General features: G+C 39.7%; 2 protein-coding genes across 3 annotated transcripts in view; both read right to left on the reverse strand.

The window, feature by feature from the left end:
• gab2 (GRB2-associated binding protein 2) overlaps positions 1–11035 on the reverse strand; it is a 30777-nt gene extending 19742 nt beyond the window's left edge. For both annotated transcript variants that reach the window (XM_026370027.1, XM_026370019.1), the window contains exon 1: positions 10648–11035. In XM_026370027.1, coding sequence (XP_026225812.1) covers positions 10648–10719 — 72 coding nt within the window. In that variant the 5' untranslated portion in view covers positions 10720–11035. The remainder of the gene's footprint in view (positions 1–10647) is intronic.
• Positions 11036–12696: 1661 nt separating this feature from the next.
• Positions 12697–17069, reverse strand: nars2 (asparaginyl-tRNA synthetase 2, mitochondrial). Its single transcript, XM_026370049.1, has 14 exons — positions 16767–17069; positions 16309–16418; positions 16081–16201; positions 15854–15994; positions 15697–15777; positions 15472–15566; positions 15182–15314; positions 14956–15054; positions 14787–14824; positions 14643–14709; positions 14390–14527; positions 14169–14266; positions 13001–13027; positions 12697–12913 (listed from the first exon to the last, which is right to left on the reverse strand). Exons 1-14 carry the CDS (start codon positions 16914–16916, stop codon positions 12769–12771), a joined length of 1443 nt encoding a protein of 480 aa, XP_026225834.1. The 5' UTR covers positions 16917–17069; the 3' UTR covers positions 12697–12768.
• Positions 17070–18728: the final 1659 nt, after the last annotated feature.

Below are 18728 nucleotides of genomic sequence, written 5' to 3' on the forward strand. Positions count from 1 at the left end.
AGGGACCATCATTTAATTGAAATCTGGAGAGCTGCCTAGTTTCAAGAGGTCAGTGCAACCCAGCTGGGTTATTCCTGGCATCCTTAAGCTGTGGCCAGCATATTAACCTAGCACAGCAGTTCTCAACCACAGAGGAAAGACAACTCATTTTATGAGGCCTTATCATGCTAAAAATAGAATAAGTTTTTCCACAGGAAAAGCACTTGCCGCCTGATACAAAAACACGCTTTTTCACTAATCCCTCCTCAGAAATATTGCACGGGAAGTGAAGTGAAATGTCTTAAACGCATTCAGTTTCGAATTAGCCCTTTCAGCAACATAACTGGCTGTGCAGCTTCTCCTCCCTCTCCCTCTCTCACGTACTCTTTCAAATTTGAACCAACTTCCCCGGTGAAGTAAATCATGGGGGTAGAGGACACAACAAAATGAGCTAACCCACCCACTGCCTGTCCTACAGAGCATGTCTAAGCCCATCGATCACTGTCTAAGCACTGGGAAGTGAGGGCTGATGCTGTGAAACTAGGCTGAACTCTCCAGGGTCTCTAACATTCCCCTCCCCCTCATGGATTTGGTTTAAGCTACATCGCTATTTTGAAAAAAAAAAAAAGGGGACTCAGCCGAGACACGCTGCCCTTGTTAACAACTGGACTGAACAGTCCACTGGATCGCTGAGAGAGCTGTGAGCCAGGCCACTAATCACACCCTAAATTAACACAATATCAAAGAGTTGCTGTCTGAGCAGTTTGCTGCAAACCACACAGGACATGTTGTAACGCTGATGTACTGGCACTTGTTCATCATGTTCTACTGCTCTTTCCACACAAGAGATCACACTTAAGGTCAAGTCCAAGAACGAGAAACAAAACCTAACTGTATAAAGCACAAAAAACGAAGACTGTTAATGAGAAAACATAAAAAAAAAACTGACTACTGTAAGAGTGAGTTTAAAAATCCCTGCTCCTTGGATTGTAAGAGTCTCAGTGCTGAAGTGTATGAAAATGATTCTCTGACAGCGCTTGAAGCGCTCCAAGAAGAAGGGCAGCCAACCGTGTCTATGAATGCACAGTGTTTGGATCCTTTAGTCTTACTGAATCACCCTACAAAGGCTTGATCTTACCTTGTTCCAACACAGTCTCATTTCTCTTGTGCCCATAGCAGCCAGATACAGTGAGACTACAGCGAAGTATGAAGGATAAGAATTCAGCATCTATTTTAAATAACTGGGAAGGAAAACATCTAATAACAAAACTGCAAACAATCTTTGAGCAAGTTTGTTTCTAAAAATAGGATCAAAACTAGTTTGTCTTACAAATTCCTTCTGTTACTTTGCACGTTTGTGAGTGCACATAGTTCTATTTTTAGCATACGGCAAAACAATGATACTGTGGGAAAACAAACAAACACAATACAAAAGCTCTTGGTTCACAGAAATAAAAGGGATACAATTGTCTGATGTGTGCTGACAGATCTCCAAGGCTTTATACCACATTTTATAAGATAAATATACAGCAACAGCTGATAAGTCACAGCAATCATTCACTGTATTTACACATATCTAATCCAACACCATAAAAACACACCCAGCCTTACATCTCTCAACCCAACTCTTCACTCTGCCATCCCAGCAACACAGACTAATGAAATTACAGATGGTTGTGGTATAAACAATTATCCAAGGTGTGCCTTGTATGGCAATAGAGTAATACAAAGTGTGTGTGCAGTAGTAGGCTGTGTCAACAGGCTGGCTGATAAGCATCAGTCAACATGTTTTTAAATGTGCACGAGCAAACATCCAAACCAAACATGCATGTTATCCAACTTTAAGGTTAGAATAGTCTTGTTTACTTCTCCTCCTATTAAATCAGGAGAGGAGGAGACAGCAGCTTGTTGTCTCTGACTCTGTATCCTCTGCTTTACCTGCTGTACACACACACACACTACACAGCTGCACAAACACCAGCTCAGCCGTGGGAGAGCCTTGTAACCACCTTGGTTATTTACATTTTCTCGTCTATTACCAGCTTTTGTAAAGGCCATGTGTTGTGGCAGAGCGCTATACTTTGTGACTGTAAATGTTGGGCTATTTTCAGGCTCGATGCTTCAGGCAACATGTACCCGTTTAATTTAAGCCATGGTACATCGCTGTGATGAGAGTGTATTCAAGTGCATAGGCTGCTTAATTACAGTAAAAATGGAGAGAAGGATCCCATCAGTGTTCTCAGAGGTCCCACTGGGGATGGGAGCAAGCTGAGAATTAAGAGGGGGAGTAAAAGTGGTGACAGGGTTTCACTAGCATCCAATTACAGCCAATGAGATCTCCCATCAGCCCAAGATCAGTGTGAGCTTTCACCTATGTATCTGGAATCTGAATGTAAAGGTAAAATTAATTCACTATATATAAATACAACAGACATAGCAGCCCTCTAATAAAAGCTGCATGATTATATGGCTGCAGATTGTTGTTAATGTGGTGAGAAGGGACAAAGCTGCACGGACAATGACGACAGAACCCTGATTATTTAGTCCTAATCAATAGCTCGTCACACGTCAGCCCACATTTCAGAACAGATGGGAGTTTCAGCAAGCGAGGGAATGTAATCCAGTTACAGTTGAACACTATCGCCCAGCCATTCACACTGAGCAAAAACACTTTCAAATTTCCATGGTAATGTTTTTCACATTCTCAAATGTTCTTGCAAAAATAATAAGGAAAAACAGAACATGAGGATACTTAGGCCCTCATGAAGGACCTGTGTAGTCCACTAAAAGAGAAGAGATTATAGTGAAGCTCCTTGGACGTCTTACACTAGTAAGGACTCCACATATTGGCTCTGAGTAAGATGCTTAGCAGACAGCTGTCCCAGACGTTTATAATACAAGATTCTTGGGGCATTTCCAGAAATTTCAGGTCACAAACACAGGAGTCCGACAGTGTGCCAACAATTTGTGGCCATTTTGTATTTTCGGCAGCTCCAGACCATTTTCTGTCTGAAACTGTGAAAAGATCCAGATGCTGTTAGTCTGGACAGCAGCTCTGTCTCATCCGAGAAGCTGGAGAAGCAAGCATGAAAAGATGTTAAACAGAGTTTTATAAAACTATAGACGCTTAGGTCGAATGAGTGCATTAGAGTACGTTATAATTTCCTAATAGTCAAAACACTGATCCAGCAACTGCAACACATGGTTGTGCAATTTAACTGCCCCCAATGAAAAGAATTTGTCATATCATGATAGTGACGCTGCAGGTGTCATGACACATAATGTGTTATTCTGAGAAAAAAAAAAGAACTTCCTGTGTCATTTGCAAATGGTTCAGTAACAAATCAGATGTGAATCAAACATCTGTGGTTTGTAAATTATGTCACAATCAACAAAGGGTGGAAACATAAATCAAATTTGTTCCACCACCTCAAGCACAAACAATACCAACATGTGGAGGTGATTATATTAGAACAGCAACACTAAGAAAATCCAGTTTAATCTGGAAGAGTTCTGTTTGTAAAAGTTAATGCTGAAACAAACTGATGGAGGAGGTGGCACTGAGCCAAAGATAAGATGGTAATGCAAACAAGGATTCAGGAGAATGATTTCAAAAACTGACCCAAGATACAACATGTAGTGAAGGAAATATTTCATTTTTTAGCTGCCTAAGTATTGTAGTTCTGTTTAGTATTTGATGATGATCTGGCTTGTTTTTTAATCACTGCTCATGTTTGCATGGGTCTGAGACTGTTTGCTGTGACTTGCCACTGAAATAATAAATTTTTATACTGACATTCATATCAGAAATATTGTAAATATGGTGACATCACCCAGCCCCAGACATAACACACGCACACGCAAGACGCAAACAGGGCCATAAATTCCTGTTTGTTTATAAAAAAGGTGCGAGCCATGAAGTGCCAACACAGACAGGGCCTTCTCGAGATCAGGACTGCTTAACTCCTAATGTTTATCCCATGTGTGAAACTACTAAGCTCACATCCCACTTCTAAACGAGAAATAAAGTGTAGAGTAAAGCCTGATTCGAGTCAGCTTTCAGGACATTATAGCAAACATGACTCCACTTTCAGTGTCATCATATGACTGTGACAGAAAGCTCCATCCTACAGGTGTGATGATGAGGAGAAACGCAACATTTGGTCCCTACAGTTCTTATTCACTCTCTCCACAGGGGCAATAATCTGCAGCAAACCCCTGACAAAAACGTCCTCTCAAAAGCCCTCAATAGATATAATCAGCCTCAATTTGCAGTTGAACACTTGCATCATTAGGAAAATAAGTAATCTCTCACCATGTCTCCATATCAGCAAAAAGCTGGGCTGATTTAATGTGAGCCCGCCCTGACAGTTTGACTAACGGAGAGCATTATCTTTAATCAGAACTCTTTGTGTCACTTCCCCTGCCTCTGCCATCTGCTGTGGTTTCTACACGTCTGTATATGGATAACAAGCCGTAAGCACCTCCTGGTTTCACTGATTTCTTCCAATATGGTTTTAAATGCACAGCAACGAATAAAACAAAACAACCAAACAGTCGGGACCACAGAACATAGAAACACCTGCACTGAAGGAAAAAGCACTTTAATTTCTCGCACCCTTAATCCAGCTCAAACGTCATAGCTATGTGTGCATCATTAACAGCCACTGATGCATTTAGGGTCATGCATCTTTGCAAATACACTGAAAAATATATTATGCAGCTGAAGCACACAAGTAGTAATTAATAGTAATTTCTAATAGTAATGTCATTCTAAATAATAAAAATACTCAAATTGTATGACTAATTGTAATCAATCATGGATTTATAATGCACAAGTCATATAAATATGCATTACAATTAGTGTAAAGAATTTGAAATATAATAATTCTTACCATAATGAACCTCACAATTAACTGCCTTAATACAGTAAAGCTGCCAGTCTGTAATATTAAGACCTTCTGTTCTGTTATGTTGTGGTAAATCTGTTGCATATCTTTAAATCAAACATTGGTATTTGGCTGAGCTGATCATTCATTATGACTGACACAATCATACTAATGTGATTATTAAAACAATACATTAACAAGATTAAATAAGATTGCACGGGGGCTGCCGGTGCATGCATTATATCACCTAAAACCTTGGACTCAGACACAGCTTAGATACCAGCATCACCGTGTCTGCTGATCTTAGATGACATTGTGCTATTTTGTCTCGCTGTGTTCCAGTGAAGTCTGTATTTTTACACAAGCTATATTACTCAGAGTTTATTGTTATCTGAGCTTCTGTTGTAGGAAAATTCAGTTCCTTAAACTTAGGTGAAATGACTCGTCACTGTCTGGATCTGCACAAAAACCAAATCCCCAGTCTAAGCAACGTCAAGATTACCAGAGGTACAGAAATTTATAAAAGTAGTTTAATCACTGACATGCAATTCACTTTCATAAGCCTGGTTACTTGTATGGTGGTGTTACAACTACGACATAAAACTGAATTAAATATTAGTACTGAAACACTTAATTTTTCCACTGTAGCACTATTTCCTTATCAAATTATTAATTACTGCTATGTAAAGAATCTTGTGCATGCTTGAAGCTTATTTCAGTATGACTACTATAACCACACGTACCATAACCACAGCCAAAAGGAACTTACACTTTTCATCTCCTACTAGCTACTGCAGCAAAACAGAAGGGCCCAGGTGAAACAGAGAAACAACACAGTCTACATTTAGCATTTTTACTGTACAGCTCCTAGTGTTGCAAAAATATCTCATGCTTCAACTGCAAGTCATACAGTGTCCTTTAGCTGGCTCAAATCAAGACCAAAGTGGCTCTCGCTGAGATTTACAAGCAAGCATTTACCATGAGAGCTTATCTTTTACAACATCACCTGCAAATCATCTGGCTCCATCTCTATATTTGTTCATATAATTCTTAAAAGACAGAAAATGTTAACAATATGACAATAAGAAACCTATAAGATTAAAAACCTTAAAACATTTTCCATTTTATTTATGTATGTAACAATCTGTGTGCTGTTGGCATTTAGCTGATATACGTAACAAAGAATGGGTGAGTTTTCCCATGGAAAATCTGTATTCATGTCAAATGATTTTGACCCATCATTTAGCTCCACAGAAATGTATGAGGCCATGCTGTCCTAAATCTGTGGGGCCTCATGATAAGCAACACCCTTTCTAGACCTAGCCTATCATAAAAAGACTGTGACGAAGAGCGCATCCAATGATAGACATCATTAAAGTACAGCCAGTGACTAAAAATAGCTGTCAGCGTTATCACTGTTCCGATAAACTACAAACCAAATGTTGCATAGATTAGTTTCACAGACAATAACTAATTCTTTATGCGTGACATCTTTAAGATGTCATCACAAGTTCCATCTGTAGGACGTAATTTATGACACAGAAAATAAAGTTTGTGAGCCTAACATTAAGATTTGCAAAGGGTGGTAGTAATCTGCAGTGTAGCATTAACTAGTTTAAAAAGTACATTGATTTGAATGTTTGTAACTGTACTGTATAAAAGAAGTTAAACTATAACTCACTCTCTCACCATCTATGGTGCATTTTAACTGAACCTGTTCAAACAGAGTTTTTAAGGGGTGTCAGAGCAGCACTGGAAACTGTCAGGTTTAAGCAACCTTTTAAAATGCAAAGCAGGGTGCTGGTTAAATAAAAGCTAATACAGAAAATTAAATAGTTTGATGGGACACACATTACAACAGCAAAGCAGGTACCTCCCGTCTGCAAAATATCTGCAATCATATCACATGTAAGCTGGGCCTAATAGCTTGATTCCTGAATCTAACTTTGTGTTTGGATCTGAGAAACAGTGCAGAAACTAAATACTAAACTTAGCAGCTATTTTAAAATAGAAATACGCAGCCAGACTTTGGAGGACAGGTGACAGATGTACTGATGTATAAAACTAGCCTTTTTTTAAATGCTTTTAGAGTCACAGTATCATCAGTCTATAGGTTTTAGGCTCCATATTTGTTTATGGTCTCAGGTCTTCAAAAGGAAGTCGTCTCTGGATCAGCTATGAATAAATTCATAGTAGCTGTTTATCCAGGTTATTGTCTGGCTTCAGGTTTTCAAATTACGACTTAATGAAACCATCACCTCTGTGATAATGTACTTCCTGAGAGTTCATCAAATAAGTAAAACATTCTCACAGCTGATCCAAGTCACAAGAGAAAAATCAATGAGATCTAATCTCCCTCGGAACAACACTATTTTAAGCTCAAGTGAAAGAGTCTTGAAAGATAGAAATACATGTGTATACTCACAGACCAATTGAATTTCTTATCCTGTCATGGGACCTCCTGTCATGACACTTCCTGTAGGTACCATCCAAAGGAAGTCTGGCATCAGCTATTGGTGCATTAATTGAATTATGGACAGAAAACACACAAGCTAGACGAGAGTTCATGGTGAGAGGCAGGATATTTTTAAACAAGGCCACCATTGGGTTTTTACCATGAATGTGAAAGAATGGATGTACCTGCAGCTAGAGAAGAACAAGCTGAGCAAGTATAATATTGTTTTCTTATAATTGTCAAGTGAGAATATCAAAATATTCCAATTAGAGATGAATAGATCAAACAATCAATTATTTTCATCTTCTCAAATGTGAAATTATACTGGAGGGTGCAATCTTACATGAACTACAAGGATCCCTTTAAGCGATCTTATCTAATAATAATAAATTCATCTGACTTTGATACTCCAGTCATAAAAAGCCACCCCAGTTTAGTAGCTGCCGGGAAAAGGCCCATATAAGGGCCTAAAGATAAAGTGGAACAAGGAAAATGTCTGTTTGAGTGCTGGGTGTCTGTCAAAGCAGGAACTGGGAGGCGTTCTTAGTTGACCTCTGAGGGCAAGGACTTCCCAAAGTCCCTTTGCAAAACAACAGCAGACCCGACAGCTGACAGTGGGACACAGGCTGCTGCTGCTGCTGCTCTGCTCTGTCTGCCTTGAAAACTCACCAACTTCCCCCACCTCTCTTCCTCTTGTGTACCATCTACGAGTAACCCCTGTAGTCCCTTTGAAACTGGTAGCGGGAGGAAGCGCAAGCAGCACACATCACCTTGCCGATATGATCTGTCTGGTATGTGGCAATGCTTTACTTTATGTGAACAGACACGTTTGTGATGTCAGATACAACAACAGACTGATGGGAAGGTTTAGTCAACAGTAGCCTCATCCCAACCTGAGAACAGGAATTAAATTGTTTACAGTGTGACCCGTTGCATGTGTGATTCATATTGTCCATGCAAAGTATGACGTATCATTACATATGTCAACATAGGAAGTCAAATGTTTTCCCTTTAGGAAAAGAACAAGGTCAGAAAACAGACTAAAGACTTCTACTTCTTTTGTTTATTACAAGTCAAGAAAGATACGCTGTTGTCAACAGATTCATTTTGAACAGCATATTGAGTTGATGAGTGTAAGAGTGACGACTAATCAGCAGCTACAAATGAAGATTGCTCGGGGGTTTGTGGAGCAGACATGATGAAGCATATTGTCTGACCACCAACTGATGAGTAAAATACCCTGAACAAAGCTACAGACGCTGTGTAACTGCAGGATAAGTTCCTTTCGCTTATTCTGGACATTGTTCAACAAAAGCCACCCACCCTTCAAACACAGACCACCTCTGGATCCACTGTCAGCTCCCAAGAAGAGACTAACTACCATCAAGTGATTCATTTAGAAGCTCTGCTCACAACAGCTTTTCTCTGGGAGATGCAAAGTGACCGGTGCTGGTGTCATGTTTGGGTGGGTGGGCAGGTTATGTTCATCATCTGTCTACATAGCAACAAACAGTTGTAGACAGAGTGACTCACTGGCTGATGTGTTAGTTAAGCTCATTTGTAAACAATTAAAACCCAGGACTAGTTATGCTTGTTACTGAGCACAAAGATGCTGCCTCCTGTCTTCACCACCATTTGTATGTAGGCTTCAACTGCCACAAGTGTTTTTGTTCTTGGCTTTGCATATGATTTGCATGCCAGGCTTGCGGTGTTAGTACCAGTTCTTACTCTCTCCCAGCCCTGCACTGGATTCTACATGACATTTACATTGCATTGCTGTGCACCACATTCACAGAAACCGTCTGTGGATGGGGACTTGTTTGAATATTATGATCCATCATTTTAACAACTAACTAATGATTAACAAATACAGGCCTCATCTGGCTTAGTACAGACTTTGTGGTTGAAACAGTGTAGAACATAAAGGATTAAAATCTTGTTCACCGTTGCAAATAACCTACTAAATGGCAAATTATGTCCTGAATGAGGCACAAACTGCTGTAGCATTTAATATTTCAGCTACGGCTCCATAACGATCCATTCCTCACACCTCTGCTCATTCCTGAATAATGACCAATCAAACTTGCCGCCGAGTCCGTTGAGAAACACACCTTAAGACTGGAATGTCTCAAAGTATGTGAAAGTGATATCTGAAAATATCGCTCTCCATTAGAATGTCAACAATGTCAGATGACAGCAATACTGGTGAGTAAATGGCCCCGATTGTCCGCAGCCTGACTTTAATTGGAAGGAATTTCAGATGGACAGATTATCACATTCACAAGTCCATCTCATGACACTGTTCTCTGGCTGAAACTGTGTGTGTATGTGTGTAGCTGTTAATGCGTTATTGCTCAGGGTGAGAGGCAGGGTGAAGCAGGGTGCTTTCTTCCCAGAGAAAGGCCATTATGTTAGCTCCAGTCTGCCTTGTGAGTGTTTTTTTCTCTTGTTGTTTATACAGTGCAGCTATGTACCAAGCAAGTTTTTCCCCTCTGTATCAGCTGCTGTTCCATTCTGACCATGGTGGTCTCTATATAAACACACACCAGCTTCAAGTGTAGGACAATGAGGAAAAGACAGGACAAAGGGGGATCCATTTGAAGACATTGGAGGATGGATTTCCAGATGAAATGGAGAGATGACATCATGGCAAAGTCAGCTAGTAGGAACATGGAGAGGCCTGGTAACGCAACACCATACATAAACAGTGGACAGCTGTATTTATGGGAGATTGTCTCATGGTCCTATCTGCTTCCATAAATCCTATTATCTGATTTGCAGCCATTTCTCTTACCAGCAGAAGAGACTAACAGATTTGGCTTATAAAGCCTTATCTGGGCAATGAAGTGCTGTTCAGTTATCACCATTGTTGTGATATTAGTTTGTTTGGGCAATATGAACTGGTCACATCAGAGCTTGATCAGACATGACCTCATCATGATCGGATAAAGCCAAATGGCAGTTTGTTCCTATGTTTGAGAGAGAGCTACAGTATTGTCCAAACTACAGACAGCTGTTGGGTTTTACAGGCTTACCTCCATATTGTGATTGGACCTCCCAGTCTGGCCTCCCTTGTAAAACCTTCTAATTGCATTTTCACATAAAACACACATTTCTACATTGTGACGAAGTGCCCTTGTATTTCAGAATCAAGAATACTACTCGGCAGCTCGTATGGGACAGGAGGAAAACAAGACGCACCTGCTCCAACTGAACCTGAAGTATCTGTGTTTGACACCACTTATCCGAAATGCAGGTGAACTAAATAGGACAAGAGCACAGAACCAGAAACATTCTGACACAGTCAAAGTAGAAAACACTTACATATCTTCGGAGTTTCTTCTCCGGTGGTGACTTTCTTAGCCAACCTTGGAAGATGATTTCTCCGCCGCTCATGTTTGTCACTGTCTCCGTTTCCTCCTGCTCTACAACTGCCGTCTTGTCACTAGTACATGACGGCTCCTGAAAGCTTGCTTATTCAAAGTGTTGTCGGTGTTTGGCTCTCGCTGGTGCAGTCTGCTCCCCCCATTTGATAAAAATCTGAGTAGTTCTGGCCGGAGATGCTGCCAGTTGGTGTCGATGGTACAGTGCGCAACAGTGCGCAACAGCGCGCAAAACCCCACTTGGCGAAAAAAGCGCAGTCTTGGGGAATTACGCAGATCCAGCTGAGGGGGAGCCGCGGGAAAGCTCAACTGATGCAGTGTGAGGAAATATCATACGGTGCCTGCAGTTTGTTTTCCCAACTCATACCACGCCCACCGAGCAAAGGAGGGATGGGCTGTTGTCGGACGAACAGGATGGGAGAGCTGCTTCCCACAAAGTGGCTTCAAGATCCCAAAGAGTGTAAATAATGGAGGAACCGATCGATCTGTACTATTAGCTAACACACACAAACAAAAGAGCAAGTCTGTTTTATTTCAAATACCGAAAAGCATCTGATTTCAGATGACCAAACGAAACGGGAGTTGTTCGCCTCCAAACACCGTGAAGTATTAAACCCAGCTCACAGGGAGGTGTCCTTAAATTAGTTTCTGTGCTTTAAAATATATTAAATTAAGCTAATGGAGTCAGCTGCTGCTGTTACGGAGGAAAATTGCGTTTACTTAAGTGGCTGGTACGGGAAAAAGCACCATCTTGTGGAAAGTTAAAATACAAAGGCAGTAAATGGTTATTGCTTTTAAAACACATCAGATGTATTTAGAAATCTTCTTAAACAACTCACATCACACCACGGAAAAAGTGTGTGTGGGGTGTTGTGAGAAAATCATCTTAAATGATATATTTAAGATGAAAAACAATAACAACAATAACTGTTTAAAATAACCACAGACATGTTACCCTTCCCTTAAAGAAAGAAAAACCCACAGTGGTCACCGAAATAACACGAGTGAAAATAACTCATGAAAATCAGACGTTGCTTTTGAGTTGTGGTTCAACAAAAGCGTTTTAAAAAGCAAACAAATGAAACTGACCTGGACAAAAATGAAGGTAAACTTAACTTTTTGTTGCATAACCTTTTGAGGCAATCCAGCAATTTCGTAACTCTTATTGAGATTTCTGCGCCTTTTGTATTTTAACCCACTTTTGTACCAGATGCAGCAAAGCAGCCCCAGAACATAACCAAGCCTCCTTCGTGCTATGCTGCAGGTGCAGTGTTCTTTTCCTTGTATGATTCATTTTTGCGTCTGTGAACCAAAAAGTTTCAGTTTTGTCTCATCTGTCCAAAGAACATTCCCCCAGAAGGTTTGTGGTTTGTCCTCCTCAGTTGTCTTCTATTAAGTTCATCAATTTTTCTCTAGTGGCCATGTCCAGGGAGGTTGGTTACAGTCCTGTGGACCTTAAACATCTGAATAATATGAAATAACTGTAGTCACAGGAACATCGAGCTGCTTGGGTGATGGTCCTCTAGCCTTTATCTTTAACATGTTTGTCTATAATTTGTTTTCTAATCTCCTGAGAGAACTCTCTTCTTAGCTTTCTGTGGTCCATGTTCAGTGTGGTACTGACCATGACACAAAACAGCACAGTGACCACTTTTCACCCTTTAAATAGACAGACTGTCTGATTACAAGTTTGAAGACACCTATGATGCTAATTACAGGATAAACTTTAGTTTATCATGTCTCTATGGTCAATTTATTTTTAATCTTTTCTAGGTGTTCCATCATTTTTGGTCAGTTTCATTATTATTATTTTTTAAACTTCTGTTGAACCACAACTCAAAAGCATGTCTGTCATTTTTTAAATTATTACTTTTGTCAGTTTCAGGTTATTTAAGCGACCACTGTAGGTTTTTCTTTCATGAACGGAATGATACCAGTAATTTTGTCCACATCTGTATATTTACACACAACAAACCAACAAAACTTAAAATAATGTTGAATATCATATTTATTCATTAGACGTCACTGACGTAACATAACTCAAATAGGCTTATACCATATTTTAAAGAAGACAAGAATGAGAAAATCTAGGAAAAGGTATCACATCTTTGATGTTGTCAACACCAAGAATGCATTGCAAATATCGCTCAAATCCCAGTCCAAAGCCACCATGAGGGACAGAGCCAAAGCGCCTTAAATCCAGGTACCTGAAAATAGATAAAAATGTCATGAGAACTCCATCAGTGTTATGTAAGGATGTTAATTTCAAAATGTTAATGTCATTAGGTTTTTACCAGCTGTAGGTGTCTTCTAATCCAGCCCTGGAAAGGTATGACAATTATTGAAAGAGTCAGTTTCATTCAATTCATGATAAAATAACAAAACTACCCTACAGAGTATATTCTGTATCTAACCCATGGTTACAAACCCATAACAGGTGCTGTTATACACTGCCCGTACAAAAGAAAGGCACCACCTGGATTTAACTAAACAAATAGGTAAGAGCCTCCCATTGGATAATTATTGCATAAATAATTGATGATGAACAAGTTATTTAACCCTAACTGATGCAGTGAGTAACAACCATGTCTGAAGACACATCCTGTGGTCGTGGAAAAGATGTTAATCTGTTTCAGATTCATTGGCACGAATCAAGCAAAGGAAACATCTAAGGAGATTGATTAAACTACTTAAAATGGGTTAAGAACTATCCAACGCATTATTAAAAGCTGGAAGGATAGTGGGGAACCATCATGTTCGAGAAAGAAATGTGGTCGGAAAAATCTTGAACGATTGTCGGTGATCACTTAAAGGTTTGGTGGTAGAAAAACAACAGTAGAACTGATGGCTATGCTTAATAGTGAAAGTAGGAGCATTTCCAAAAGCACAATGTGAAAGGAACTCAAGGGATTGAAACTAAACAGCTGTGTTGCCTTAAGAAAACCACTTGTCAGTGAGGCAGATCGTAAAAAAAAAGGCTTCATTTTGCTGGGGAGCATAAAGATTGGACTCTAGAGCAATGGAAGAAGGTCATGTGGTCTCATGAGTCCAGATTTATCCTGTTCCAGAGTAGTGGGAACATCAGGATAAGAAGAGAGGCAGATGAAAAAAAATGAAAAGCCTAATGGCTACTGTACAAGCCAGTGGCGGCAGTGTTATGATGTGGGGTTGCTGCAGTTGGTCAGGTCCAGGTTCAGCATTTTACAAGCAGTGTAGATTAGGATTGGATTTAGAACAGCAGATTCACTGGGCTGATGTCTTTTTAAAACCAGCAGTCAGTGTTGTCCACAGCAGATGTGACAAAGACAAAAACATATCTTATATCCTATGTACATACAGTATATGTTTTATTCTAATTGTTCAGCTACTGCATGAGCAAGAGCTTGAATAAATAAAACAATAAACTGAAATCAAACAGATATTCACAATCTCATTCTAAACATATTAGCATGAGTGTCTCACTCTTCCAGCCGAGCTCTAAGCAAATCCAGCCTCTCCTCTCTCAGTGAGCCTCCACAGAGCTCTCCAACTCCAGGCACAAGAAGATCCACTGCAGCTGCCTGCACACAAACAACATCCAGATTCAGCTTGAATATGCAAATTTCTGAGATAACCCAAAAGACACTTTAAGTAAGGAACTGAGTGGTTAGATTATTGAGTTTCTGAGTGCAACTATGTCTTACTGTATGCTCAGGACTGTCCTGGTTGTCTCGTGCATAAAAAGGTTTAAGATCATAAGGATAATCAGTGACAAAGACTGGGATGTTGCCACAATGTTTCACCAGGTACTTCTCATGTTCTGTCTGAAGGTCACAACCCCACTGTAGAAGAGAAGAGCTAAGGTCAACATAGAGCTTTGTGTTAACAAAAAACATACAGTAGAGATGCATATCAAGCCTGCTCTGTCAAGGAGAAAGTAAAAATATCATCACTTACATCTGTTGGAAAGGCAAATTCCTGAGAGCTGCGGTTTAGGATGTCTACAGCCTCACTGTAGGTAATCCTGTAAATAGACAGAGATGGTATCCTTCATCTGACTTTATTCTTTGTCTGCTTTATTTTTACAAAACAGATACTTACACAGGAAATCTCCTCTTCAGCATAGCATCCACCATGTCCTTAACATGTATACATACAAGAGGAAAAGGTTTTAATTTAAGATAATAATAATACACTAAAACACTTGTAGTTGGTTAGAATGAGGCACCATGTTATTTACCCAAGTTAAATTATTGTCCTTCAGACTTACCCTGTGTCCTGGAGTCACATGCTTATGAAACAAATTCACATCTTCTGCACAGTGAGCCAAGACATGCTCAGTGGAAGATCTGAACATGTCCTCCATGACCTAAGGAGGAAGCCCAGTTTTATGATTAAAGCTCTGCTCAGCAACTGTGTATTTTATCCACAGAACAGGCTTTCACATATTAGCCAAAGTGCTACTGATTAATATCAGTATTTCAGGACAATCCTACCTTGGTGAGATCCTCTATGGACTGTGTGAAGGAGACCTCAGCCTCCACCATGTAAAACTCAGCCAGGTGGCGTCTGCTTTGGGAGTTTTCTGCACGAAAGGTTGGTCCAAATGTGTAGACTCCAGAAAAAGCCCTGCAAGAGTATGAGTGACAAGGCTTACTTAGATATGTTCTTATACAACGTATGTGCATATGTTTTTATCTGTGGCATAACATACAGTGCGAGTAGGATATGTTGATGTCAAAAAATGTCCAAGCAGTATGAGACTGTTTCATATACTTTATCTCACCCTGACATCACTTCCAAATGAAGCTGACCTGACACAGACAGGAAAGCTGGGACAGAGAAAAAGTTCTCATTCTCATCATAGTCTGGGCCCGATGGCTGTGAAAAAGCAGAAGTTTCAAGGTTTCAAACAATCCTTCTGTTCACATCAGAGCCTTGGCTGATACATCACATCACATAAAACATCAACATACTGGATTCACAGCTATACACATCTATAGATACTCACCTCAACCTGAAACAGCTCCCCTGCCCCTTCACAGTCATTTGAGGTGATGATTGGAGTGTGAATCTGGACAAAGCCATTTTTCTACAAAACAAATAAAAAATCCATATAAAATGTCTTGCTCTGCATTCTGTTAGAACTTCACCACTGATGTTCTCACCTTGAAATATGAGTGAATTGCTGTAGTGGCCTCACTTCGTATTCTCAACAGGGAGCTGAAGGCATTCGTTCTGCACCTGAGATGAGGAAACTGGCGAATATACTCAAGGCTGTGCCTTTCTTTGATTTTAAAGGGGAAATCCTGAAAGACAATGTGAAATTACATTTCCTATTCAAAAACTTCATTATAAGTTTTGAGTAACATGCATATGTCATTACTGTCCTTACCACAGGGTTACATTCTCCAATTATGTGGATTTGCTCTGCTTCCAGTTCAACTGGCTGTTTTTGATGAGGACTTTTCTTAAGAATACCTGTGACTTCAACAGCACTACCAAACGTGAGCAATCTTAGGGTGATAATAAAAGAGACAAAAGTAGAAGACAGGGTGAGAACTTCAACTGTGTGCAACCTTGAACCCTTAAAGAAAAGAAAAGAATGAACTGAAGTGCTTACGGCTCGTCCAGGTCTGAGCCAGCCACAATCTGCAATGACTGCAAACAGCTCCCATCATTCACATGGAAAAAGAGATTTGTCTTCTGAGGTCTGACAGAGCGAACCCATCCCTAAGACAGAGACACAAATCAAACTTCACTTACAGAAGCCCCTCCGTCTACTAATATAGAAACCTCTTCCTTTTACCTAGACAGTCAGGTTAAATGTTTCATGCACCCATGTAAAGTACGTTACTTATATTCAGCTATGTTGAGGTACCCGACTGCTAGACTAGGATAAAGAGAAGATGTCACAAACAATTCAGCCAACTGTGACCTTATTAAATAGAGCAATAACTATCTGGGTTATAATAATATATTCTGAGGAACTACAGAAGGTATTAAGTTTTGACTTAAGGTAAATCATTCAGTAACCTTAAAGTATATATATCAAGTAATAAACGTAGGTCTTCACGTTACCTGTACTTTGACATTTGCTCCCAGCTCAGAACCTAAGAGTGCTTCAGATATTCTCAGTTTCCTTGTTGTCTTTTTACAATAATGTCGGACACTTATAGCTCGTGAAACGCTTGATGCTACTGAAAGCGTTTTAGCTGCAGTCTGAAACATCGTGACAAACGCTCTTTTAAATGGCAAAAAAAAAGCCGACTAAAACCACATGTTGCAACAACTTGAAGTCGACAAAAAGACCTTATTTAATTGTATTTTAACGCTGTATCACCGTTCGCTTTGACTTTCACGTTGTGAATTTTTGACTAACACTTCCTGTTTGGGTCACGCCTCATCAAGTCACGTGATAACGACAGGCCAATCAGAGTGTGGTTTATCAAAGCAGCGCTCTCCTTTCTCTTGGGAGTTGTAGTTTTAATATCATTTTAGACGGAAATCAGAATTAAAGGATTATAATCTCACAACCTTTCAACTTTTATTATTTATTATTATTTATAACATGCAGTATAGCCTGGATAAACATCGAATGAAAGAAAATATGACAACTGCCAGGGATGTCATCATGTTTAAAAATAAAATGGAAAATATATTTTCACAAGTATAACAGCAACAACACAACAGCAACAATTAGTATTACAACCTCACTGAAATCCCCTTTAATCTTATACCGTGTATCAGTGTGGCATCCAATTGTGCATAAACCTCTTTAATTCAATACCCACAACAACACTGCGTTTATGTGAGTGAGTAAATCACATCATGTCAGCAATATAATAAATTGCCTTAGACAATTATTCACCTGGTCTAGCCTGTCAGCTCTGGAGCCCCTGGTCTGGCATCAAGCACAGAGCTGGGTGTCTCCACCTCCGGCTGCTTATGACACTTCATCATTAAATCCACATGATGCATTTGAAAAGTCAGCAGGGTCATTGATATTAATTATCTCCAGCATGGTTGGAGCAATTAGGCACATGGTCTCGTCTTTATGGATAGCTGGGCAACTCTATTTTCTGATTCATTGACAGAGAGAGCAAAATATAATGGAACATTTGTTAAGGTCATGTGAGATTGTAACGTACAGTACGTTTCTGTCTCTAGAGCAATGGAGAAAAATTGAGACACTCAGACTTGACTGAAAAGTAATTTATCGACAAGTTAAATGAATAAAAGAACAAAAAACTATCTACAGGATGTATAAAAAGGTGTAGTATTTTATGTATTAGTAGAAAAAGGCTGGTACAGTGTAAAATCTACTTTCCCTCTTCACTGTCTTCATATCCAATATCTTCATCTACCACATGGTGGCGCTGTAACTCCATTACACTTTTCCCTCCCATTCCAAATCCCCACCTACTAGATTTATTCATTTACCCCTGAGTTGCCTTCAATATATTATTCATTTGCAGCTCCAAGGTCTACTAAAATGGAAACAAGCTGGCATTGTTATGTTCTCTCTGCAGTTCTATCAAGAATAATGCAAAGAACCCGCTGGCTTTCATTGCCAGCAGATAGTTCAGAGCACCAGTGAATTCGTGTTGCATCCAGGAACAGTTTTCTACACATCAACGGAAACAGCAAGGCGAGGTACCCCCAGTGTTTAGCTATAACTTGATTTGTAACTCGCCCTTTTTTGCAGGCTTGACACATCCTGTGACTACTTGCATGTGGGAGAGATGCTTGATGGCTTGTCGCAAATATTTATTTCTACACATCCTCCCACACAAACCACAAGGCAATGTATGCATGAAGCAAGGTGAAAACAGTATGCTCTGCTGTTTGTGTAGAATTCTTAGGAAAACACTACAAACTAAAATGTCATCCCTAAAGCCTATTAAAATCAAAACAGTAGTCAAATGGTGTTTAAAATGGGAGTTGCTGCACATAGCTCTCTGTTCTTGGAGTCTCTACAGGTAGTGGAGTTGTTTGGCAGCGGCCTGACAACCTTATTTGGACTTAACAACTTGTTGGAAT

Source organism: Anabas testudineus, chromosome 13 (genome assembly GCF_900324465.2).
Source record: "Anabas testudineus chromosome 13, fAnaTes1.2, whole genome shotgun sequence".
NCBI classification, from domain to species: Eukaryota; Metazoa; Chordata; class Actinopteri; order Anabantiformes; family Anabantidae; genus Anabas; species Anabas testudineus.

What these genes read in the sequence shown, in the direction of transcription:
- nars2 (XM_026370049.1), bottom strand. Translation starts at nt 16,916, where the DNA reads ATGTTTCAGACTGCAGCTAAAACGCTTTCAGTAGCATCAAGCGTTTCA. An exon ending in GAGCAAATGTCAAAGTACAG is followed by an intron (nt 16,419 to 16,766) that starts GTAACGTGAAGA and finishes TCTCTGTCTTAG; the next exon opens with GGATGGGTTCGCTCTGTCAG. An exon ending in AATTTGCCTTTCCAACAGAT is followed by an intron (nt 14,528 to 14,642) that starts GTAAGTGATGAT and finishes TCTCTTCTACAG; the next exon opens with TGGGGTTGTGACCTTCAGAC.